At 37.4% G+C, this 25858-nt stretch overlaps 2 protein-coding genes and 3 pseudogenes across 2 annotated transcripts; 3 read left to right on the top strand and 2 right to left on the bottom strand.

Moving 5' to 3' along the window:
- LOC125193036 (protein FAR1-RELATED SEQUENCE 5-like) lies at positions 1-2198 on the top strand (annotated as a pseudogene).
- Positions 2199-6013: 3815 nt separating this feature from the next.
- LOC125193046 (uncharacterized) lies at positions 6014-7015 on the top strand (annotated as a pseudogene).
- Positions 7016-8906: 1891 nt separating this feature from the next.
- LOC148932208 (uncharacterized) lies at positions 8907-10018 on the top strand (annotated as a pseudogene).
- A 1458-nt stretch (positions 10019-11476) lies between these two features.
- Positions 11477-15436, bottom strand: LOC125193055 (uncharacterized). The gene is made up of 3 exons (XM_089065388.1): positions 14864-15436; positions 12144-12248; positions 11477-11545 (listed from the first exon to the last, which is right to left on the bottom strand). The coding sequence occupies exons 1-3, from the start codon at positions 15434-15436 to the stop codon at positions 11477-11479; spliced, it is 747 nt and encodes a 248-aa protein (XP_088921514.1).
- Positions 15437-19294: 3858 nt separating this feature from the next.
- LOC125199281 (succinate dehydrogenase [ubiquinone] flavoprotein subunit 1, mitochondrial-like) lies at positions 19295-24833 on the bottom strand. The gene is made up of 16 exons (XM_089065915.1): positions 24632-24833; positions 24195-24362; positions 23957-24044; positions 23232-23378; positions 23011-23151; positions 22722-22807; positions 22533-22625; positions 22361-22424; positions 22104-22247; positions 21227-21414; positions 20976-21150; positions 20718-20888; positions 20567-20636; positions 20328-20448; positions 20117-20154; positions 19295-19669 (listed from the first exon to the last, which is right to left on the bottom strand). The coding sequence occupies exons 1-16, from the start codon at positions 24707-24709 to the stop codon at positions 19567-19569; spliced, it is 1875 nt and encodes a 624-aa protein (XP_088922041.1). The 5' UTR covers positions 24710-24833; the 3' UTR covers positions 19295-19566.
- Between the last annotated feature and the right edge of the window lie 1025 nt (positions 24834-25858).

Genomic DNA, 25858 nt, shown 5'->3' with positions numbered 1-25858 from the left:
ATGGATGACAATGTATTAGAAGACCACATTCCTAAGATAGGGATGGAGTTTGAAACAGAAGTTGAGGCATATGATTTCTATATGAAATATGCTAAGGTAACAGGTTTCGGAACTCGAAAACTATCTGCTCATAGAGATCGAATTACGGGCAACATCTTGGACATTAGTTTCTGCTGTGGTAGGGAAGGTTTTAGAGCAACAAACAATAGATGTGTTACAATTAAGAATCCTCGTCCTGAAATTAGATGTGGATGTAAGGCTTTGATGAAAATCAATTGTAGGTACAGTGGAAAGTTTCAGATTGTAAAGTTTGTCGAGGAACACAACCATGATTTGTGTGATCCGGAAAAGTCTTACATGTTTAGATGTTTTAGACAAATGTCTAATACTCAGCAAACACAAGTTGATGTTGCTCAGAGTTGTGGGTTGGCTCCAAAGAAAATAATAGATTAATGGCAAAGGAAGCTGGCGGAATACAACATCTTGGTTTTAATCATATTGATTTGAAGAACTATTTGAGAACTAAGAGGACTTTGGAGATTAAACAAGGAGATAGTGGAGGTGTTTTGCAATATTTACAAAGGATGACAAGTGAAGATCCACATTTTTACTATGCTATTCAATTGGATGTGGAAGATCTAATTACCAATATATTTTGGACCGATGGTAGAATGATACAAGATTTTGGTCATTTTGGTGATGTTGTTTGTTTCGATACGACATACAGAAAACATCGAGATGGCAGACCAATTGCTTTGTTCGTCGGTGTAAATCATCATAAACAAACAACTGTGTTCGGTGCAGCATTATTATACGACGAAACAATTGAAACCTTTGAATGGTTGTTTGATGCGTTTGAAGATGCTATGATGGGAAAGAGACCAAAAACCATTTTAACGGATCAAGATCAAGCAATGAGCGCTGCTTTAGCTTCCAAGTGGCCATCAACTTACCATCGTTTGTGTGTTTGGCACATTTTTCAGAATGCAGCAATTCATCTTTCCAATGTTTTTTCGAGTTTCGAGAATACCTTTGCAGCTGATTTTAGTCGTTTTGTGTACGACTTCGAAGAAGAATCAGAATTCCTTGATGCATGGAATGGAATGTTGGAGAAATACAACCTGCAAGATAATCAATGGTTGAAGAGAATGTTTTCTCTAAGAGAAAAATGGGCTTTAGTTTACGGAAGAAACACATTTTGTGCTGATATGGTTTCTACACAACGAAGTGAGTGCATGAATGTTGTTGTGAAGCATTATGTAAATTATAAAAACAATATTGTCGAGGTGTTCCATCATTTTCAAAGGTTGATAGATGATCGCCGTGAGAAAGAGTCGGCAGAAGATTTCAAGAATGCTCAAAGTTCACCTGTTATGACATTTCCATTGGAAATTCTGAAGCATGCGGTTGCCGTATATACACATAAGATATTTGCATTGTTTAGTGAGGAGTTGAGGAAGGCAATTGAAAGCAAGATTGAAGGTGAGAGTCAACTTGGAACTTCTGTGATATATAAGGTCAGGCCAATTCATCGGACTAATGAATATATAGTCACATATGATTCCATCGAAGGTTCCATTTTTTGCAGCTGTAGGAAGTTTGAATTCTCGGGTATTTTATGCTCACATACTCTAAGAATCTTAACATTTATGAATGTTGTTCAAATACCCGATGAATATATCTTAAAGCGATGGACCAAACATGCTAAGGGTGGAACATCAAGAGTTTGTGATGTAGGAGTTGGCATTGTTGATGAAAAAACAAGAAAGAAGCAGCGGTATAAAGAGTTATGTAACTCTTTCATGCGTGTGGCAATAAAAGCAGCTGAGAGTGAAGATAGCTATACTTCTGCTTTAGATTGTCTCTTGAAAATGGAAAATAGTGTGGATGGAATGATAGGGAAGGCAAATACTGTACCAATTGAGGCAAAGGACGGAGATGTTGCAGTTGATGATGAAACCAATGAAAGTCAAATTAAAGGCTTGAAACCGAAAGGGAGAGTTACGTACCATTCGAGTAAGAGGCCGAAAAATGCTTTGGAACAGGCTATTAGTAGAAAACGAAAACCAAAGCCGAAAGCAACAAAGAGTGGTTCGCAACATGCTTCTTCTGTGCAGGAATCCGAAGAGACTACACTCATTAATGATGATTACTGGAACGTGACATACAGTGTTTTTGATCCTCAAAGTACATCATAATTTTAGTCTAAGCAATGCTGTAAGCCTGCCATCAATGAAGAACAAGCCTGCCATCATAATTTTGGTGTTATTTGCTTGTTTGACAGTCATTCATGGTTAACTTGTATTAAGTTTTGATTAAGATTTTTGTGGGAGTTTCATTTTTAATTTAAGAGTTGCATTCTGGGAGTTTTGACTCATTTATTCTATTGTTTTAACTATTGTTATTGTGTTGATATGAACATTTTGGTAATCGTGACCTTGTACTTTTAGTTAGCATTGATCAAAATGATTTCTGATAAATGATTTTTCTTGATCTCGACCTGCTTTCTTTCTACAGATCAAATAGCATGATTTTGGTTTTATTATTGAATGGATGGAGTTGAGTTAGTAGTTCAGTTAGTTGTTTGGCAAATCTGTTTGAACTGCTAATATTTGCTCATGATGCTGATAAAAATTCTTGTTTGAGCTGCTAATATTATACTTTGAAATGAATTGCCACAATGACAAAACTTGTTTGCATAATTGAAATATGTAGCAGGCTGAAAATCGGTGATATCAAGTTTGAGCCTTTTGTATTGTTCTTCAAATGAAGTGGCTGGATTGAGCAAAATCTGCTTAGCACAAAATGGGAGCTATCGAGATTCGATAAGCTAGGATACAAACTGATTAAGATTCCAATGGTAGGCAGCTCATCTTCATACTGCTGCTTCTAAAACTTTGATAATTCTTCCCAATTAGCAATGTCAAGAAGCTCAACAAAATGTCTACAAAATGACAGTCAGCGTATCCTTTTGTGTCTAATTAATAGCATAAGGTGTATTAGTTTTAGTTTTAATCCTTTTTAGTCATTATTAAAGATCGTCCAAGTGTCTAATTAATATTGGTGTAGCATATGATGCATTATGAGAACTTATGTTTTTAGTCTTTTATTTAATATTAAAAATAGGTTCCACATGTCTAATTTTTATTAGTGTATTACATGGTGGATTAACTTATGGCTTAGCTGATCCCCTCCGCTTTAAAAGGAGTAGCTTTAAAGCTAGTAGTAGCAGTAATATACTTTGTGATGTGCCATAGTTTAAAATAGTGATGGGTTGGACTGTTGTTTATGAACTTTGCTGGCTTTTACTAATTATCATTTCCATATAATTTCAAATGAAGTATTTAGTGATGTGATAATTCTAATTATTATCAGGACTAATTACTTATTGCGCCTGTGACTTTTCAAAATGATATAATTAGAATATAGAGGGACCATAAAAAAAATAATACTCTCTCCGTTCCGTCATAATTGAGTCACTATTTTTTTTACGGTACTCATTTTAGAAATAATCCAAAGCTAGCTCAAAATTTAAACACAAAAATCGTCACACATTTATGCTAATCATGGCACAGTAAATTGGAATTAATAATAAAGTCAACTGCACATCTAAAATAACGATAGCTAGGTTGCTCCACCAATCATTATTAGGAATATGCGTGGAAAGTGTTACTCTTTAACAATTAAATAGTATCATCAAAGAAAATATAAAGATCAAGGAGCTACTTCATTCGTATCATGTATTATTCAGTGTAATTTAGGTTCGTGACAAGGAGTTACTTAATCTTTTATTGACAGTTTTAATTCATACCAAGGAGGTAATTTAGACAGTTTTTACTCGTATTTAAAAGATACTTCCTCTATCGGCCATTAGGAGTCACATTTCTTGGCAAAACGGGTTTTAAGAAATGTTAAGGAAAGTGGATAAAAAAAAGTTAGTGGAATATGGATCTCACTTGTATATATTAGTGGAATAGGGACCCTTTCATTTATGGTAAAATGGAAAAAGCTCATAATCGCGGACGGACTAAAATGGAAAAACGGGACTCCTATTCGCGAAGTGAGGGAGTAATATAAACTGTCATTATGTGAACTCTATTATTACAGTTTTGAAAAAATTGTGGACAATTTTTGTAAGAAACCAAAAGGCATAAACTAGTATATCATGCGGTATAAACAATATAATAGGGTAGTTATAATTTGAGGTGGAGGCAACAAAAATAATGGTTGAAATTTAACTATGCTTATAATTTTCTAGACATCAATTAAATAAAGAGTATTAGTTCTAATTTAATAATTATAAATATTTAAAATTAAAAATAAATAAAAAAATTAATTACTAAGGGTTTACCTTTACTAGTTCTATCATAATAATAATGTGAACCATTCTATATTTTCAATTGATTTCTTCTCCTGCTATGTTTTCAAAGACATAATAATGATATAGTTAAACTATATATTAAGTGCAACTTATTAGTTAGTAAGATGTTTCTTCTTTCATACTATAAGATCAGAAGTCTTGAGTCATTACGTGGGCATACAATGAACCATTATTGATCCTATTTTAGTAAAAATTCAAATAAATAAATTTTCTAAGGTGAGAATGTGAGAATTAATAACAAGAACATATGTACTTGCATGCATTGTATACATAAAATATGATAATATTAAGATCTTCTAGTACTAATATACTGTAAGCAAAATTCTCTCAATGTAACTATAAATATAACTTGATAAGTGCAAATACTTCATATATTGACTAGTGATATGAATGTTTTATTCGAACTTTTTTAATTTGTTAGGCGATTTCTACACTCCCTTAATCAAGTAGTATCTGTACATAATATAGGCTACAACGATTGATTTAAATGAACATGGGAATGAAACTAATTTCCTGACTGATAGTATCAAAAATTTCAGATTATAATGAAAAGTAACAAAATAGTAACAAAAATTGTCTAAACACACCACGTGTATCACTAAATTTTTGGAATAAGATGAAAATGGAGAAATAAAATTGCATCCAATTAATTCATTATCGACGGGTCCAACACTCCAACCCAACGTACTGATTAACTGTTAAAATGTCGGCGCTATAACAATATGAAACCAATTCTATTTATTCTTTTTTCACATTTCTTTTTGTTTCTTCTTTCCTATTCTTTTCAAAGACATAATAATGTACATAGAAGCATATATACCAGAGGTGGGGATATTTATTAGTACTACTATGTTTATGTAAACACCCACAAACAGGTGGATAGCGCAGTTATACCGCAAACCCAGTCGAGCATGATTAGTCGGATTGCCAAAGACGCATTTGGTACACTTGTGGTCAAACCAAAAAAATAAAATAAAACTAAATTATTTTGTGTAACGTAATTTTCAACATTTTTTATCATTTGAATTTTATTTTCCATCAGTTTCCTACTTCTATGTTCTAATTATAAATTTTCCAATATGTAATTATATATTTTGTGAAATGTAAAAAAATAATCATGTGAGTCAAACTTTATGAGGTCTTTAACTTTTTGGAAATTTCGAAGTAATTTCCGGTAGAATTTTCGTTTAATATGAAGTGCTTTTTGAACCTATTGTGAAGGAGTGTGGAAATTTAGAACGAACTTGTGAGCCAACCTTGTAAGTATAACAAGGGGGGTCCTTTGGCTGTGTGTACATCGATCACTTTTGTGAGAAAAATATGAGAAACTGCAAAAGATAGAAAGAAAGAAAATACTCCCTCCGTCCCAAGATAAGTGACCTACTTCTTTTGGGCACGGGATTTAAGGAATGGTATTTAAATAAGTTAAAGTAGAGAGAGTAAAGTATGAGAGAGGGAAAAGTAGAGAGAAGAGAGAATAAAGTAGGTGGAGAATAAAGTAAGAGAGATGACTTTTTGCTAAAAATGGAAATAGGTCACTTATAGTGGGACACCCCAAAAAGGAATACAAGTCACTTATCTTGGGACGGAGGGAGTATATAATACTGTAACAGTTAGCTAGTGGGGGGAAGAATGGCGAGTGAAACACTAGAAAGGAAACTCTACAATGCTGCATCAAAAGGGGATGTAACAACACTTGTACATCTCCTTGAAGAAGATCCATTTCTTATTCATGGAGTCTCGTTTCCATGTTCAAGAAATCTTCTACACATCGCAGCAATGCATGGACAAACCGCCATTGTTGAAGAATTGCTGAAGCTTAGTCCGAGGCTAGCGCGAATCTCAGACTCCCACAATTCATCTCCTCTTCACCTCGCAGTCGAAGAAGGGCATGTTGAGATCTCCCAAAAGTTGTTATTAGTATCCCCCGAGGCCTGCTGGTGGCGTGACAACCATGATATGAACCCTGTTCATATTGCTGCCATGAAAGGGCATGTTGATATCATGGAACATCTCCTTCAAGTGAGTTATTTGCCCGCTAAGGAGAGGTTGCGTCGTAGAGAGACTGTGTTGCACTTGTGCGTCAAACACGATCAACTTATGGCGTTGAAGGTTTTGGTGGACAAGTTGGGAAAGGATATTGTGAATGCAATTGATGAGGATGGGGAGACATTATTACATTTTGCAGTGAGGTGCAATCAATTTGAGGTAACCATCAATTTGCTTTAACTATTTCACTAATTAATCAATTTGAGGTAACCATCAATTTGCTTTAACTATTTCACTAATTAATCATACATTATATATGTACAAGGTTCAATTATATTTGATGAAGATACTAATAAGTTACTACTAAATTAAATCACAGATTTTACTGTATTTGGTGGAAAGCAACCACATAAAGAGGCGCACATTAAATTCCTCATACAAAACAGAGCTAGATATCTTGAATGAGAGCCCTCCAGACACTATTACATATATGGCAGTGAAAAGAGTCTTGTTACGTTTGTCGCTACCATCAATAAACAAAGTCAAGCCATACATTACCAACTCGACGATGGTGGTGGCGGTTCTGATAGCAACAATGGCATTCCAGAGCACTGTCAACCCAGCAGGCGGCGTGTAGCAGGATGACATGTCACCACACAAGGCTGGTGAAGCCGTGATCGCATATACTCATCCACATATGTACAAAATTATGGTACGTGCAAACATCGTAGCATTCTTTTCATCCATCTTCACAATCCTCTTCATCGCGTTTGGAGGGCCAGCCAGACACACTTGTCTGTTGAGCATCACCTTTCTTGCCATGTGCGTGTCGCTGGCATCTATCATGGTGAGCTATGGAGCATCAATATTGGCGACCAGTCCCAATTCCAAAATAAAATCACGCAACCTTATTGCTCTTATGTTAATCATGGTGTCCATTGCCATCGCTATAGTCATGGTGGTCTCTCTTATTATAGGAATACTTAGTTTTTCGCAAATAGAAAAGATAAACAGGCGAAATCGGGACGATCTTAGAATCAATCATCTACCCTAACCTAAACCATTAGCATCCTCTATTGGATTTTCAATTATTGGAGACTTCAAGTTCAAGACCATTTCTGAATTTCTTATTATTAATGTTCCATATAGTATGTGCAAGCATGAATCAATGTTTTATTTTATTCAAGAATTTTTTTTTATTTGCGAGTGTTATGGATGAATAACTGACATTGATTTATTTGTGAAATAAAACCATATTAGTGGGCTGTCCTTACAAATGATACATGGCATTTATACAATGTTGAATAGTTGCATAATGATAATTTAACACCCAATATAAATCATATTGGGCCATGAACCTACCTTCTATTAGTCTACACCTAATTTGATAGTAATATTCAATGGTTTATATATCTACTCTTCGAAAATTAAGATTTTTAAACTAACATTTGTAAACAAATATGGGCCATATGGCCCCCACAAATTTTGGAATATATGTATTCAAAACAAAAAACAATAGGAAGAGGTGCCATATTAGTAATAAACTAAGGAATAATAAATAAAAAAGACAATGTTCACTAAAAAAGGGCAAAAAACATATTTATTCAATTAAACATGTTATTTTGTATTTCTAGATACACCCCAAGCTTTAAAAGCTTCCTCACTCAGTGTTAGTGTCCCAACTAAAATTAAGTGATATAAAGATTATGAACGTCATGAATGATTGTCTCCTCAACTTGAGGATAATTCTCTATGCATCCTAAATTTTAGACGTTTTTCAAAATTTTCCAACGCAAGTAATTAGATCTCCTATTTTGAGTCATTATATGATGGATCTTGCAGTGGTTGATCTTTTTTGTTGCAAAACAACTTAATCACGAGAGAACATGTCTACCAGTCTTATTACATAGAACCAAATGGATTTTAATATTATCTCCATTCATAAAAAAAAATAGTCTCTATAGTAGACAATACAAATTTTAAAGCAAATTAGTAAAATATGAGAGATAAGAAAGAAAAAAAAAATGAATTAAAGTATTATTAGTAAGAAATAGAATCTATCCTATTGAAAAGAAAAACTCATAAAAAATAAATAGAAATAATTTTGACTAGTATAAAACAAGTGCTACATTTTTTATTACAAAACAATATGAATAAACTCCAGAATTTGGCCAAATTAGCTTCATCTCGGATGGTAAACAGATTTGTAGCATTATCAATACAAAAAATAAATCTAGGGCGTCAATGTCAAACTTATCATTACATTTTACGGCACGTTGAAGCTCAAAAACAAAATTTAGCCAATATGCTGTTATCATCCAATGAAGCTTACATTCTTATATAATTAATCAATAAAAACAAAAATATCTTCAAACGCTACCATAGTCATAGACAAAATATCAAATATTCTAAAACAATAAAAATACTCTTCATGTCAACTTATTAGCCAACCTTAATAACAATGGTTCCTTTGGCTGTGTGGAAAAACAGAATATACAAAAAAGAAAGACATCAACAATTAGAAGGGGAAGAATATATGGTGAGTGAAGCACTAGAAAAGAAGCTCTACGATGCTGCATCGAAAGGGGATGTAACAACACTCGTACAACTAGTTGAAGAAGATCCATATCTTGTTCATGGAGTCTCGTTTCCATGTTCAAGAAACCTTCTACGTATAGCTGCAATGCTTGGACAAACAGCCGTCGTTGAAGAAGTATTGAAGCTTAATCCTAGGCTAGCGCGAATTTCAGACTCCCAAAAATCATCCCCTCTTCACATTGCTGTCGAAGAAGGGCATGTTGAGATCCAAAAAGTTGTTTACAGTAGCCCCCGAGGCTTGCTGGTGGCAAGACTATCATGATATGAACCCACTTCATATTGCTGCCATGAAGGGGCATATTGAGATCGTGGAATATCTTATTGAACACAATCATAAGCTTGCTAAGGAGAGGTTGCATCGCGGAGAGACTGTGTTGCACTTGTGTGTTAAACACGGCCAGCTTATGCCGTTGAAGGTTTTCGTGGACAAGTTGGGAAAGGAGGTTGTAGCTAGATGCAACTGATGAGGATGGGGAGACAATAATGCATTTGGCTGTGAGGTGCAATCAGTTTGAGGTAACCACAAACTCAAACTTTTCTATGTTTTCATCATTTATATTTATATTAGTTTGATCAAGGTACTAATAAGTATCAAATTAAATACTAATAGATTGTACAATATTTGGTGGAAAGCAAAAGCATAAAGAGGCAAACACACAATTCCATGGGCAAAACAGAGCTACATATCTTAGATGAGAGCCCTCCGGGCACAACTAGTAGATATTCGGAAATTAGAAGAGTCTTGTCAAGTTTGTCACCACCATCAGTGAACAATGTGTTGCCCGAGATGACCAACGCGATGATGGTGGTGGTGGTTCTGATAGCAACAATGGCATTCCAGAACGTCATCAACCCACCAGGCGGTGTGTGGCAGGACGACACATCATCACACAAGGCCGGTTATGCTGTGATTGCATATACTCAACCTTATATGTACAAATATTTGGTATGTGTTAACACCATAGCATTCGTTTCATCACTTCTCACAGTCTTGCTCGTTGGCATCGGAGGGCCATCTAAGAACTTTTATCTATTGATGTTCGCCTTGTCTGCGATGGGGGTGTCGCTGGTATCCATTGCAATTAGTTACGTGACATCGACACTGGCGATCACTCCCAATACCAAAACAAAACCACTCGGTATTATTGTTCTCGGGTTGATTGCTATGTCCTATGTGATCGCTATAGTCATGTCGTTTGTAATCTGTCTAGCAATACTTTACTTCAACCTGAAGAGAAAAATACGGGGGTAGGAAGATCTTACAATCGACCCGCTACCCGAATGCTTCCTCTATCGAATTTCAGTGTGATGACGTGTCATCTTGACACACCTCTTCCGGGGCCCACAGATGCTTGTAAACTATTATTGATGCTTATTTTATTTCCATATTTGCAATGGTCCATGACTTTTTTGTGTAGATCAATCAAGCCTTCAACAGGCTGGATGTTTGAGGATGTTTTACAATTTGAGTTTAATTATAAGGAGTTGACTAATTATTCTATTCCCATCATCCCTCATTTCCAGATTAGTGCTAAGTATAATATCAAACCTGTGTTTAGTTATTTGTCTTGCTGTATTAATCATACACAGCAGAAGTTGCAACCAACAAGTAGAATTTAACACTAAAGATAAGCTTCTAATTATAAGCACACTCAATTTAATTATGTCTATTTTATACATAGCAGCTAACCAAACAACCTAACCTCATTTGTACTTATAGAAAATAAAAGACCAATAGTGATGGATTAGTTGAGTTCTATACAAAGCGAAACCTTTTGGGTAGAAAATAGAAGAAAAAGATATATGATTCACATTTTCATTATCTTCAATATAACTACCGCATATACATCTAAATTTGCACTACATTCTTTTAGTTATCTTTTCTTCCAAATCAATTTTCTAGAAATTAAAATAGACGTTAATAACATATAGTAGTATCCAGCACGTCATCACAAAAAAATATGTATTATCAAGACAAACAATTGAAATATTTATTATTGGCAAGCAACAACCATGCAGTTTCTCATTAATAACAATCAAAATTGAGCATTGACCTCATTGCAATTGAGAATGGAGAGCTTCAGATTGGAGGAGAGCGCACTGGTGCGGCGGTGCGCCAGCTCTCTGGTGGCATCGGACGTGGCACGCGCCACCTCGTATGAGAGGCTCTCGCAGTCTATGCGACTCATGGACGAGGGAGAAGTCGAGGCCGGGAACCACCGTTGCAAGAGAAACAGGTCAGGGTGGAGGTCTCTTCTCAAACTCTTTTCTCACAAGAAGAAACAAGAAACCGTGGAGACGAAGCCGCCGAACAAAAGGAAGGTTTGTTGGGTTGCAGATCCTCATCGCCGTTGGCCCGTCCAAGGATGGTAGATTTTAATTTATACAACTATCATTTTTGTATCCACCATAAATCTCATAATAAATATTTTGAGACATTGTGTGAAGATTCAATTTGAATTGCCTTCCTCTGTTTACACACTCTCAAAGCTTTCGAAATGTGATCACTCAGAACTCGCTCTGATACCGCGATAGAAAAACATTAAAACACTCAAAAAAGTAATCATATAATATAATGTAACATTAATTTGGAATAACGAAATCAACTACATATCTCGAATCAACGATCACTTGTTCCACAAGTCACTACTAGAATAAGCATCTTACCAACTGAGAATAAGACCTAGTTTGGATACATAATTAATACTTACTACAAATCCTTAATCTAGAGGACAAGGTTACTAATATTAAGCATTGAGTATATCTTCACAGGGGCGGTTGTAAGAAGTCGTAGACAACTCTGTATTCTTACATATGTCGAAACCAGCGCACGTTTGGTAAGGTTGTCGGGATCGGCTGTAAGATCTTGTTTCAACCTCTGTATTCTTCTAAGCGACCATGAAACCAGCATATGAGTTGGAAAGTAGAGGAACAGCAATATATAGACGATGGCGAACACAGAGGCTACTATTGCAGCTATTTGGCCAACTGATTTTGTTTCCATGGGATTGGTCATGATTAAGGAAACTCCGAAACTCACTCCAATAGATGTAATCGCCACCCACATTGAATAGGTTGCGATAGTTAGGAAGAACAAGTTCACCTGTGGCACTCCGGTGCTGATGAGGAGGATTGTGACGAAGGCTGAAATGAAAGCCGTGGTGGTAGCACCAATGAAGTGTTTGTATGCCTTGGGATGAGTGGTTGCCATCACTGCTTTGCCTGCCTTGTGTGATGGCGTGTCATCCTGCCACACGCCCCCTGGGGGGCTGACTGTCGCCTGGAACGCCATTGTGGCTATCAGGACCACCACGACCATTGTCGTATCGGTCAACATGGGGAAGTGTTGGGCCATTGACTGAGAAGAGAGACTATGCAAGATTCTTCTCATTTCTAAGAGCATCCGCAATGGCAAATAGGCCAGCCATAGGCCAGCCATTCTCTTCCCTGCCACGTCAGCAACACTAAAAAAACCACCTGCCACGTCAGATTTAGGCCAGCCGCAATAAAAATAATTCAAAATATACTACATTTACGGAATTAAAAATTGCGATATACGGAATTAAATTTACGACGCATATACGGGAAAATAATCCATTTCATAAAAAAAAAGTACAGAGATTTAAAAAAAAAAATACATGATTTTTTAAAAAAATAAATGGGCTTCAACACACGAGCCCCGCCACTCTCTACTCCTCATCGTCGTCGCCGTCGTCCTCGTCGTCGCCGCTGCTGCCGCCGCCGCTGCCGCCACCCGTGGTATCTGAGCCCACGTCGGAACCCCCAGCCGTGACCTCGCGATCTCTAAATCAGCACGCATGCTCTCGAGCATCTCGTAAAGAAACCTCTTCTCCGTGGGGTCAGTGGCGTTCTTCCACTCTCGGAAGACCTGTAACATCTGAGCCCGCGTTTGGTTACGCGAATGGAGAGTGTACTCGAGTGGGGCGGCTGGAGGGCGGAGGACTGGACCTCGCGGGGCGATAGGGGGGATCCGCCCCTCGCCGCCCGCTGCGCCCGCTTCTGTCCAACCGGGCGGGGGCGACCAGTAAATGAAGGAGTGGGTGGAAACTCCTCAGCATCTGGGGGGAGGTCGTGGGATCCGCCGCTGCTGCCGCTGTAGTCGCCGCTATAGTTCAGTCGCTGCTTCTTCGGCCACCCAGCGTCGCACCCCGCCCGGAACTTCTCGGAGTCCTTCAACAACAAGAAGCACTCCCAGAAGGTGAACTCCTTATACCTCCCCTCCAAGGGGAACTGACTCGCGGCTATCCTCCGGGCGTCGTCCTCAGTCTGCCCACTTCTGAGCTGACGGAGGGCGTTGGCGTACAAATTCGAAAAACGGCCAACCGCGGCCCTGGTGCGCTCCCACCCCTTCCGGACCTCCTCGTTGCTGAAGTCCTTCCCACGCGGGCAGTGCCTCTTATAGGCAGCTTTGATCTTCGCCCACATGTTGACGACCCGCTGGTTGTTCGCAACCAGTGGATCGTCGCACACCTCCAACCACCCCTTGGCCACCGCGACGTACTCATCCTCCGTCCACTTCCTCCGGCCAGTGGCAGCGGGCTGCGATGACTCGCCGACCGCCTTGCCCTTCCCCTTCCCCCTCGTCTTCTTCTTCGGCGCGGCCGGCGTGGCTGGAACGGGATTATCGTCGTCCCCGAGATCGATCCCCATATCATGCAATGACAGAAGGTCATCGCCAGAGAACTGCGTCTCCACCGGGGTCGACGTGTGAGACGAAGCCGTCAAAAAATCAAGCGAGGGCCGATATACCGCGTCCCCACCCAGTGACCCCTGCACCCCCCCGGCATCCCGGGATGCATACCGTGCGGCATCCCCCCCGGCATCCCCCCTTGCCACATCATCCCCATCATCTGCTGCAGCATCATCTGCTGCTGCATCTGGGGCATACCCCCCCACCCGGGCGCTGACTGCCCGCCGCTTCCCTGCCCGCCGCCCGGCATCCCCCACGGCATACCCCCCGGCATACCCCCCTGGTTCCCCCCCATCGCCACCCCCGGCGCACCAGCCATCATCCCCATCATCTGATTCCAAGGGATGTTAAACCCCGGGCCCATCTGCCCCCATCCAGATCCCACGGGTACTGTGGGAGTCTGAGAGCCGCTCGTCGCCGGACTGGACTCGTTGTTGTGATCCATTACTCGATGATGCTCTTGAACAGAAAGATAGAGAGAGAGAAAACTCGTTAAAACAAGTGGTGCAAATGAAAATGGAACGAAAATCGCGTTTATATATGATTTTTTTTTTTTTTTTAAAAAAAAAAAAACGGAAAATCGGTGCTCGCCGGTCGCTGGCCGATCGGGCCTCCACAATGGCGGCTAGCCGATCGGCCAGCGCTTCGGCCAGCGACGAGCGATCGGCCAGCCCACGCCGATCCGCTCGCCGAAATCGCGCTCGCCGATTGCAATGGTTCGGCTAGCCGATCGGCTAGCGCGACGAATCGGCTAGCCGGTCGCTAGCCGACCATTGGAGATGCTCTAAAGATGTACTACTTGTGTCTTGAAAGGTCTCGTGTAAGATATCCAATGTTGTTTTGCCAGTGGAATTCGTTGTTAGTTTCTTTATTTTGTTACTTTCCACCAAGTATCGTACAATCTGAAATTTTTGATACAATAGTATAATTACTAGAAATATCTACTCCCTCTGTCCCATTAAAAATGAAACGTTTTCCTTTTTTTATTGTCCCATTAAAAATGAAACGTTTTCTGAAATGGAAATAACTCTATCTCTACTTTTTCATCTCTCTTACTTTACTCTCTCTTCATTAACTCACAAAACAACACTACATAAAATCTTGTGCCATTTCCTAAATGTTGCATTTTAAGTGGGACGGAGAGAGTATTTAATTAGCTACATATATATAAAAAAAATATATACCTCAAGTTGATTGGATCTAACAGCCAAATGCAAGAGTGTCTCTCCATCATCATCCTTTGCACAAACTAAGTCTCCCAATTTTTCCACCAAAACCTTCAATGTCTCAATTTGGCAATGTTTCACGCACAAGTGCAACACGGTCTGCCCACGATGCACTCTCTCCCGAGCGGGAAATAGATCCAGTCGAAGCAGCTCCTCCAATACCATAAAATGCCCTTTCACAGCTGCAATATGGACCGGGTTCATCCCTTGATCGTCTCGCCACCAGCACATCTCTGGGGCCACCAACACCAATATTTTTGCAATTTCAAGGTCCCCTTCATCTGCTGCAATGTGAAGAGGCGACGATTTTTGGGAGTCTGAGCTCCGCGCTAGCCGTGGACTGAGCTTCAACACTTGTTCAACAAAGGTTGTGTGTCCATGCATTACTGCTATGTGTAGAAGATTTCTTGAACATGGAAACGAGACTCCATGAATAAGATACGGATCATCTTTAACTAGTTGTTGAAGTGTTGTTACATCCCCTTTTGAGGCAACATCATATAGTTTCTTCTCTACCGCTTCACTCGCCATTCTTCTTCTACTAATTATTTAATGTCTTTCTCTGTTTCTTTCAGTTGTTTCACAAAATGATCTAATTAACACACACGGCCAAATGAGATCTTTTGATAAGTTGGGGTCCACTAGAAACTTCTACCTATTTTCCTCACTACTTCGCAACATGTTCCTCGTATTAAAGTTGATTCATATAAAAATTTATCCTAGCTGCTAATGTCATCAATTCAATAAATTAAACACCTAAAATATTTGACTGAAATTAAAGAAATTTTACTACATTTCACCATGAATATAGCTATTAATCGGAAAGTAAGGGTTAGAACTAGAAGTGGGAAATTAGCTATGCAAATATAATCAGAAATTAACCATAAAAGAAGGTAATTAGATAAATATGTTCAGAGTTCTTTGTGTTGGTTACAAACTCATCTCACTATGAGTAGGGGAAGTTGGATACTATATATAAGGGTTTTCTAACTCCAATTAATTTGAGGACGTTTTAGAGTGACGCAAAAAAGCTTTAGCTCCATTCATGTGCAGCAATATGTGCAAATAATTATTGGTTAAACAAGTTAATAGAAAATAGCTTAATCTGCAATAACATTTCAACAATTACTTCTAGAATGTATAGTTTCAACCATCTTCATTAAATTAATCTTCTTCACATATATACATATTCATAATATGGATGGGTTAACATAAGATAATTTTATTTATGATGAGAATATTGGATAATATATTCAAAAATATATGTCACACGTTATAAGAGTAGTATTTTCAACATAGCTGACCCACCTCTCTCATTTTATTATGTACAATGTCAATACGTCTTTGAAGTTTTGAACTATCTTTGCATCAACGATCTTACAATGGATAACGACTGACTAATCACGATATTTGAATTCAATCATTCTTGGATCCGTCCCACACAAACACAACTACACAAGGAGTCAGTTAAATTTATGTATTGAAATTTTCATCAAGGGTTTTCATTAGGGGTGGGGGGTGGGGAAACGGTTCTCGGTTATTGGTTAACCGAGACCTGAACCATATTTTTTCGATTATCGGTTAACCGAGAACCAAAATAATAAGGTTAAGATTCGGTCTCAGTTAGGTTTAGGATTTGGGCGGTTCTCGGTTCTAACCGAGAACTGAAAGGTTAGAACCGAAGAACCAATTAGTAGGTTTAATTTTTATTTTTTATAAATTCATTTTAATTTCATAAACCCTACCATTTTCAAGTTTCAAAGAACAATGTTGTGATAGAAACCAAACTCTATGTCTATAGTTTTTCTGCTTTTCAAACAAGAGAAAATACAAATCATCTCTCCGATTCAATAAGAGGATGATGTCTAACTCTTCACGTCTAACTCTTCACGCCGCTATTCTCTCCTTGGGTTCCTTCGGTGGAACCGAAGAACCTGTCGGCTAGGACCATTCCTCAAGGAAAGGTTCGGTTACGGTTCTTGTATTTGGAGAAAAAGGGAGTCGGTTAATTAACCGACTAATCGGTTCAGTTGGAACCGTACCGATCGTTTCCCTACCCCTAGTTTTCATAATGAATTAATACTATATTAGTTTTAAATTAGCAACTCTCAGAAAAATAAATAGGCCCTTATTATGATATATTGATGATATCACGTGATTCTTATTTTTCGTAGTTTCTCTTACTTGTGGAAAATATGATCTCCCTAATTGCGAGAAAATACAGTTTCAATTTTCTTATTAATGTCTGAACTGATTTTCATAAATTTGAATATAGAGATATTTGATAGCTTAGAGTGAAACGAGACTCATGGCTAACATTTAACACAAAACATCAAGAATTAAATGCATGGATTTGTAGACTCAAATGGCATTACATCGTAGGAGTGGTCGATACGATATATCGTATCGAAAACGTTGTATCGTGTTTCGTATCAAAAATATCGATATGAAAGAATTTCATATCGTTATCGTATCAAAAGTTTCGATAAATCGAACTTTCCATATGGATAATATCAATATTGTTATCGTATCGATATTTCGATATATCGTAAGATCGATACGATATATCGAAATATCGTTATCGTATCGAATACCTATATATCAAAAAATATAATTTCAAAACTGAAAAATAACATAAAAATTAATAAAACTTCGACACAATAAAATAAGTAAATAATTTTCTTATTAGGGTTTCATATATATATTTTCTAAATATATAAATGAATTAAATAGATTTATATTTATTTATAATTTTAAACTTTAATATGTATTGAATTTCAATATGTTTCGATATATTCGATATAAAACGATATATCGCAATATAAGGAAATTCATATCGTTTTTCGTATCGAAAACTTACGATACGATACCGTATCGTATCGAAAATTACGATATACCAAAAATTCGATAATTTTTCGATATTTTTCAATACGATATAGCGATATATCATTTTTTCGGTATTTTTCCCCTGCCCTAATTTAATGAACCTTTTCATCTCACCAATTCTAACCAAAAAAAGATGTAACAAAAGATAAGTAGATAGCTAAAACATTCACAACCATGATTTGAGGGGTAAAATAATTTAAAATTGTGCAAAACATACATCTCTGTGTGTGTTGATCAGGGACTAACTAACTATTTCCCTCTTCATCTCTGTGCACTTCCTTCTTCAATTAATCTGATCATCTCAACTCATGAACTCTTTTTACTCCTATCATACTCTTCATTCGCACGTGCAACAAGAAAATAAAATGAAACAAAAAAAATTAGACTTACAAAAAAAAAATAGAATCAACAGAAAGAGAAGCATGCATATTACATACTCCATATATGTAGAAAAATAGATACCAGGGACATTTCCATGGACAATTTTATCCTCATCATCCTTGGAGAGTGACTGATTTCCCCCATACGTTGCTCCAAATCCTTGTTCATCAGACCTCTTCGCATACCCTCCATCTAAAGGTTTATTGGTCCTGTAGATATACATCACATGAATAAACATATATATAGTACATATATATAATGCAATATATGAAGTGGGTTTTGTACTAAACCCGGATTTGGCATCTTTATCTTGGTCGGTTTCATTAGATGTTTGTGGTTTGTTGTCGGAGTTGGATGAAGAAGAAGCTCTTCCAAATTTGATGCTCGATGCTTTTCCAATAATATAGTTTGGTAATGAATATGACAAGCGGTGTGTACTCACTGATCTCAACATTCTTTTCACCTTCAATCTTAATTCTACAATTCAAGAGATTTTGTGATGATTTATATATTGAGAGACAGAGTAATTATGAATTCCGGATGTAGAAGGGAAGGGTGATCCGGTTCGTGTGCAAATCTAGGATTAGAGGTGTCCCTTTCAGTTCGGGTATGTTAATGTAACACATAGGAAACTAGGTTTTCCATTAATATTAGCTCTTGACTTATTTTTCAATTGCATGTGTATATTTTTTTCTGCTTCATCATTCTAGTGACTGACACGTAGCCGCTATCTGCGCACCGATAAAATGGCCCTATATCATGTCGCCACCATTTTCAGTTTTTGTAATCGAGAAAGCAATAATTACTTATAATAATTATACTATAAAAACTATTAAAAATTAGTACAAAAAAGTTCTAAACTGATATATATAATTGATTAGTGCAAAGGTTCCATTCAACCTTAAAAAAAAAGAAGAGAGGTTGCATTCAATCTCATTTTATACAGTCAACGACGTCAATATTTGCCTAAAATAAAACCTTATCACAACACAAACTAATTGCGATCCTAAACTAAAAACGACTTTCAACGGCCAATCAAAATCGCCTCTTCTCCAAATTACGTTTAAATCGACAAATTATTTTAATTGGCAATACATGGCCCCATTTCAGAACAGTTTCACAGAAGAAGAAAGATGGACCAATCATTTTCATATAACTTTTCAAAACCCATCAACCTTGTAAGAAACATAGAACAATTGTGATGTTTAAATTACTGGTTTCAGATACATGAGCTACGCTGCTTTGTGAATCAATGTTTTCTTAACAAATCAACAGCACCACTGCGAGGCTGAGAGCTACTTATTGACAAAAATCTTGTCACTGTATTAATTATTGCAAAGCTTAACCTTGGATAACAAATCTATTTCCCAAGCTGCCAATTCTTTTCAAAGACACTAGTACACTCGAGCTTTGGGAGGGAATGTTTCGATTTCATCATCAAGTGTATTCATATGAACTGGCCTGTAGTCCAGTCGAACCTTCTCGTTTTCCCAGTATCTGCAGACCAAATACAGAGTGCTATCATAAATATGGGAAGTCTGTTTGGCCAAAGTAGTTTGTACAGCAAAGAGCACATAGCCAAATAGCAGTCACAAACAATCACACAAAAACCATATCACCTAGTGACGGAGATCAAAGAAATTACTGGTTTAGTAGAAAAACAGAACTGCCAAGCCATATCAAACTAAATATAGATTATCATGTTTGGGCTTGTATCAGACAATAATGCTGCAACTGGACATTAAGGATAGCGAATGCAAGCGGATAGTGACGACCATCATGTTGGTAAATATTTGCACTAGCATGTGAGGCTAGCCTACCCCCATATCATGGAGTATTATTTAATACTATCATCTCGTAATCAGGCCAAAGTATAATTACAAAACAAGTTATACAGGTTTAATCTGTTTATACTGCACACTGTAGATGGATAGAAAAGCTTACCCTAATGTATGTCGCATCCAGTTCTCATCATCTCTTTTCTGCAATGGGAAATCATTGGAATAGTTCAGCAGAACTCTAAAAAATGGGATAAATAATAACCTTAACCAGAAAGGCAGGGAAGAAGTTGCCTTGAAGCATGCTACGCAGTGCAACTGATGTGTTATTACTTCTGTAATGGAAGAACCCAGGAAAACGAGGAATTTAAACTCACCGTAAAATCTTCCCTTGCATGAGCTCCTCTGCTTTCTTTCCTCGCCTCAGCAGAGTGCATGGTTATACATGCGTTAATCAGAAGATTCTCCAACTCAATAGTCTCTATCAAGTCTGAGTTCCTGAAAATTGCAGAAATAACAATAATAATTAACCAAAAGAGGAAAAACAAAGCAAATAAGCCATGCTAATCTGCAGGTACAGTCAACAGAAGGGGTGGGTGTTTTAGAGACAAAATACCATATCAAGCTTCTGTCCTTCAATTTCACATCATGAAAACTCTCCCAGGTTTTATCTATCAACTTACAGCCTGAAAGTGACAAAAATGACTTCAATATCATATGGAACTAAATATTAGTAAAAATCAGGAAAAACTCGCTCTGCCACATACCTTCCTCCAATGTTTCTTGAGTCCGAAACACGGCCGCATTATTTTGCATTACCCGTTGCATGTTCAACCGGATATTTGAGGTGGGAAGGGTACCATTTGAGTTACGTAGCTTGTCCAACCACGAAAGGGTTTTCTCTCCAGCATCCTTTTCCAATGGTCTTTGTTTCTCTCCTGTAACATTAGAATTGCATGTATCAGAAAATATAGTAACATGGACCATGTGCTGTCCATTTACCAGATCAAGAATGTTTTAGTCACCTGGCTTCTGGATCTCTGCAACCCTATTTGCACAAGCCCGACCAAAGACAACAATGTCAAGAAGTGAGTTGGCTCCAAGACGATTGGCACCATGAACAGATGCACAGGCAGCTTCCCCAGCAGCAAATAAACCGGGAATAATAGCATCAGGATCATTACCTTTGATGGTAACCACCTTAACAAGAACAGACAATCAATTGTAAATCCATATTATTCATGATATCAGCACAATGTCATGCAGCCAATTCTACCTCTCCATGGTAATTTGTGGGAATACCACCCATGTTGTAATGGACAGTTGGTAAAACAGGGATTGGCTCCTTTGTCACATCAACACCAGCAAAAATGGCTGCAGTTTCAGAAATGCCAGGAAGTCTTTCCTGAAGAACCTCCGGAGGCAAATGATTCAGGTGAAGGTAGATATGATCTTTCAAGGGTCCTGTAGAAGACAGGAATGCATTGTTTGAGATTTAGACATAAGACAGTAGTTTCAAGAATACCAAATTCATCTTCATGTATGTTCTCATACATTTCCAATGAGAACCAATAGTGCTTCAGCACATCAATTCTTCTGAACAGTCGAGCAAGCATTTAATTTAATACAATTATAGAAAAATGATAGAGCATGGAATGGATCTTCTGGTTGTGATACCTAAAACCTAAAATCTGATTGTGACTGCTATCCACCATCAATACAATTAGTTCATAAAAGGCCAAATCAGCTGATTACTTGAAACCCACAGCTCAGAAAGTAGGTTCCCAGTTTTGCAGAATCATATGGAGTAACAAAGCCTACATTTCTAGATTACATGTAACTAAAATATTAGGACTAGCCTTCAAAAGACAAGCAATTTTAATGGGAACATTCTCTCAACAAGATTTACTGAAGTTGACCATAAAGAGATGGTGAGCAGTGTAAAATCGAAGATCATTGTATTAGAGCTCCGCTTATATAAATGAAAAGATGAAGTACATCTTGTCATTCTCACATAGACTTGAAACTAAGATAAGCAACATGAGTTAGTTGAAGATAGAGATGGAAACAAAAACAACAAAAAAGATGGAAACAAAAAGATCATGTTATTTGAAGCTTAAATCAACATCTCACAGTGCTTTAAGATTACATACCAACACCACGACCTTCCCGGATCTCCATAGTCATAGATCTAGATACCACGTCTCTAGATGCAAGATCCTTAGCCGTCGGGGCATAACGTTCCATAAATCTTTCACCTTCACTGTTCCTAAGAATACCACCTTCACCTCGAGAACCTGGCAGTGGCGTATGAATAGAAGACTATTAATAAACCTAACAAGCTCAAGCAAGGGAAACAACATAAATATTAAATGTAAAGGGACAAAAGCAAGGACTTAAAGAGATAAACCTTCGGTGATGAGACACCCAGCACCGTATATGCCTGTGGGATGAAATTGAACAAACTCAAGGTCCTGTAAGCAGAAACCAAACATCAGTAGTCAGAGAAAATTCTCCTAACCTTTGGACCCTCTCAAACTCCCTCAATCCAACATTGAGGCAGTAAATAACAATAAGCAAACCTCAAGTGGCAATCCTGCACGTGCAACCATAGCATTACCATCTCCAGTGCAAGTATGAGCAGATGTAGCAGAAAAGTATGCTCTACCATAACCCTGATACATACAAGAAAATTATCAAATTTCTTCAGGTCCAGCCACCAATATTAAACTTGTGCGAGCCTAAAATGCATTTCAAAGATATTATTTTACCCCAGTAGCAAGAATTGTTGAGGCAGCACGGAATCGATGTAAGGTTCCATCCTCCATATTCAATGCAATTACACCCTGGCAGCTACCTGGTAGTATCCAGGAGGAAAAAATTATTATTGAGACAAACCATAAACTCATAAAAATCTGGAAAACTCAAATGAGGATCTCCATTGCCCCATAGACACAAGAAATTATAAGCAGGCATATCCGGTACTCGTCTCAGGTACATTCAAGGGAACAAGTAAAGGCATGCAAATGATAAATGAAGAGAAACATTGTCAAAACATACCATCATTGCCCATTAGCAAATCAAGGGCAAAATATTCCACAAAGAACTGAGTATTGTGTTTCATAGCCTGGCCGTACAGTGTGTGCAACAAAGCATGTCCAGTTCGATCAGCTGCACAAGCACAGCGGTATGCTTGTCCACCTAAAAAAAAGTAGATAGCACTTATTAAGTATCCCATGTAAATGCAGGAAACTGTACCTCCACTTAAAGGTACATTATACCTTTTCCAAAGTTCAAGCTTTGTCCACCAAATGCCCGCTGATATATTTTCCCATCTTCTGTCCGGGAGAACGGCAGTCCATAATTCTCAAGTTCAATAACTGCTTTTGGTGCTTCCCTGCACATGTACTGAATGGCATCCTGATCCCCTGAGGCAAATACAACACCCATCACATAGATTATTAAAGAGGCAGCAGAATAGAAGTTGCAAAAATTAGATACCCAAACATTATATTCAATAAACAAACAGCAGTGAATCCATTTCACAGGGTTTTGGCAAAACACATAGTAAGAATAGAATGGGAATGGGGAATGAGGATTGTCTATATTGATTCTTCTTTCTACTTAAAAAAGGGCATTACAAAACCGACTCAATTTGAGAGATTATACACAAAGAAAGCAGAACTTTCTTGAGAGAATACATTAGGCAACAGTGTGTTATTATACTATAATAACACATATATACATATTTCATCTTGATTCAAATAACAGTTGTGCGAGTTGATTAAATTTTAGAGAATTCTACAAACAAAGCACATAAAGAGATTTATAATACTAAATTTAAGAGAAAGCACAAAAAAGACTGTCAAGTAGAAATTTGTTTTTGATGTAATCCAGTCATAAGAGAAAGCAAAAGTTTAGTTCTTTAAGAAGATAATAACCAAACTAAAGCTTTCAATAATATAAAAAAACATCATACTAGAGCTAATCCAAAGGACCAACATACCAAGCCAATCACTTCCTTTAACTGTGTCATACATGTGCCATCTCCAATCATCCTCTGTCATATTTCCTAATGCAGCATTAATTCCACCCTGTAAAAATCGTTTACAAATAGATGTTAGAGGCACACATAAATTCTCATAGCCAATTTAAAACACAATTCAATCGAGAAGGGTGAACTAAACAGAAGCAAAAATGTTAAATCATAATCAAAATTTTCAAAACTGAAAGAGTCGTATCACCTGAGCTGCAACGGTATGGGAACGAGTAGGGAACAGCTTGGTAATGCAAGCAGTGTTGAATCCATGCTCCGATAGCCCTATCGCCGCCCTCAACCCAGCGCCTCCTGCACCAACCACCACAGCATCGTAGGTGTGATCCACAACCGTGTATGACGGCGCCGCTCCACTCTATTAAAAACCATAAATTAATATTAAACACAGTTCAAATCCAGCAAGTTAAACCTAAGCACACCGATAAGGACTAACACAAACATTTTATCAGCTAAACTGAAACACTTCCGGCTTCAAAAATCAAAACCCCAAGCTAATCCATCGAGAATAAAACCAAATCCAGAAATTTAAAAAAATAAAGGATCAAGCAAATGATTTATCATGCAATAAATTCACCGAAAACGCTGAAAACAGATCAATTAAATACAGAGACGAATTCAACATACAGATAGCCGACGAACGGAATCGGCGGCGGCGGACTTCGAGGAAGGAATGCGGATGCCACGAGAAAAGCACCGCCACATCTCTGCTGGATACCGAATAACAAATCAAATGCTGTTCTAGCGCGTGCGTCTGCGGCTAACTCTGTTTGAGAGAGAAAGAGGAGTTGGAGAATTGGATTTGTTTTCTTCAGAGTGCTAAAATGGCTACCAAATATCCTTTTTATGACCTTTTTTAATCTGATTAATTACATTAAGCCAATGTAGAAGGTGAAAAATTAGCTAATTACCTTTATTTAGCTATTTAAGTGAATTTAGTTAATATTTATCGTGGTTTTTTTTTTAAGAAAGCATTTATGCTGTAGTGGATGCACATAACTAATGTAAATGGTCGCACAAATTAGGCCAGAAATGATGTGTTTGGTTGACATAAATATTAGAAGTACTAATCGATTTAATTAGTTGAGAGGTAATTTAAAAATATTTTGGAGAGATATTTAGAAAAAGTGCACAATAAAAAAAGCTAGGTTAGTTTGGTGGAAGCGCTTAATGAAGGAGAAATGGACGCGCTGACATGTTTTCAGCCACGACGGAATCGCACGGTGGCTTTGCCACGTGGCTTGTGGCCCATCCACTATTTCCACTCCCACTTTTCTAGTTGAGACATTTGAATTGATAGCACCATGTACTCATTCTATATACTATCTCTAGATGGTATTCATATTAAAATTAAGGAAAATTGGTCTCTAAAACTATGAACTTTGCCCAAAATTTGGTATTTTCCATAAACTTTGAAATTGGTATATAATATCACGAACTTTGCATTTTGTTTGGTATTTCCCACGGCATGTATATTACTATATTTGACTAACTTATGAGGCTTTTATCATACTTGACACAATTAAATCAACGTGGTTTTTAACGTGACTTTTTATGCTACATGCTATGAACTTAAAAAGTGGTTTCAAATATTATAAAACATATCACGATGGTCTATGTTAAATAAGATTTTGATGAAAATATCTTATTTGAGTGAGTTTGGGAAATACCAAACAAAATGCAAAGTTCGTGATATTATATACCAATTTCAAAGTTCATAGGAAATACCAAATTTTAGGTAAAGTTCATGATTTTAGAGACCAATTTCCCTAAAATTAAAGTATTGATCTCTATCTATTATGGAGTAACTAATTAAAGTATATAGTATTCTTAAATTCAATCTTTAAATAATCC

The sequence above is a fragment of the Salvia hispanica genome, chromosome 2, assembly GCF_029641045.1.
Source record: "Salvia hispanica isolate PSC_SH4W2 chromosome 2, Shi_PSC_v1, whole genome shotgun sequence".
Classification (NCBI taxonomy): Eukaryota; Viridiplantae; Streptophyta; class Magnoliopsida; order Lamiales; family Lamiaceae; genus Salvia; species Salvia hispanica.
The sequence above is the reverse complement of the archived record's forward strand: the minus strand, read 5'-3'. Positions and strand labels throughout refer to the sequence as shown.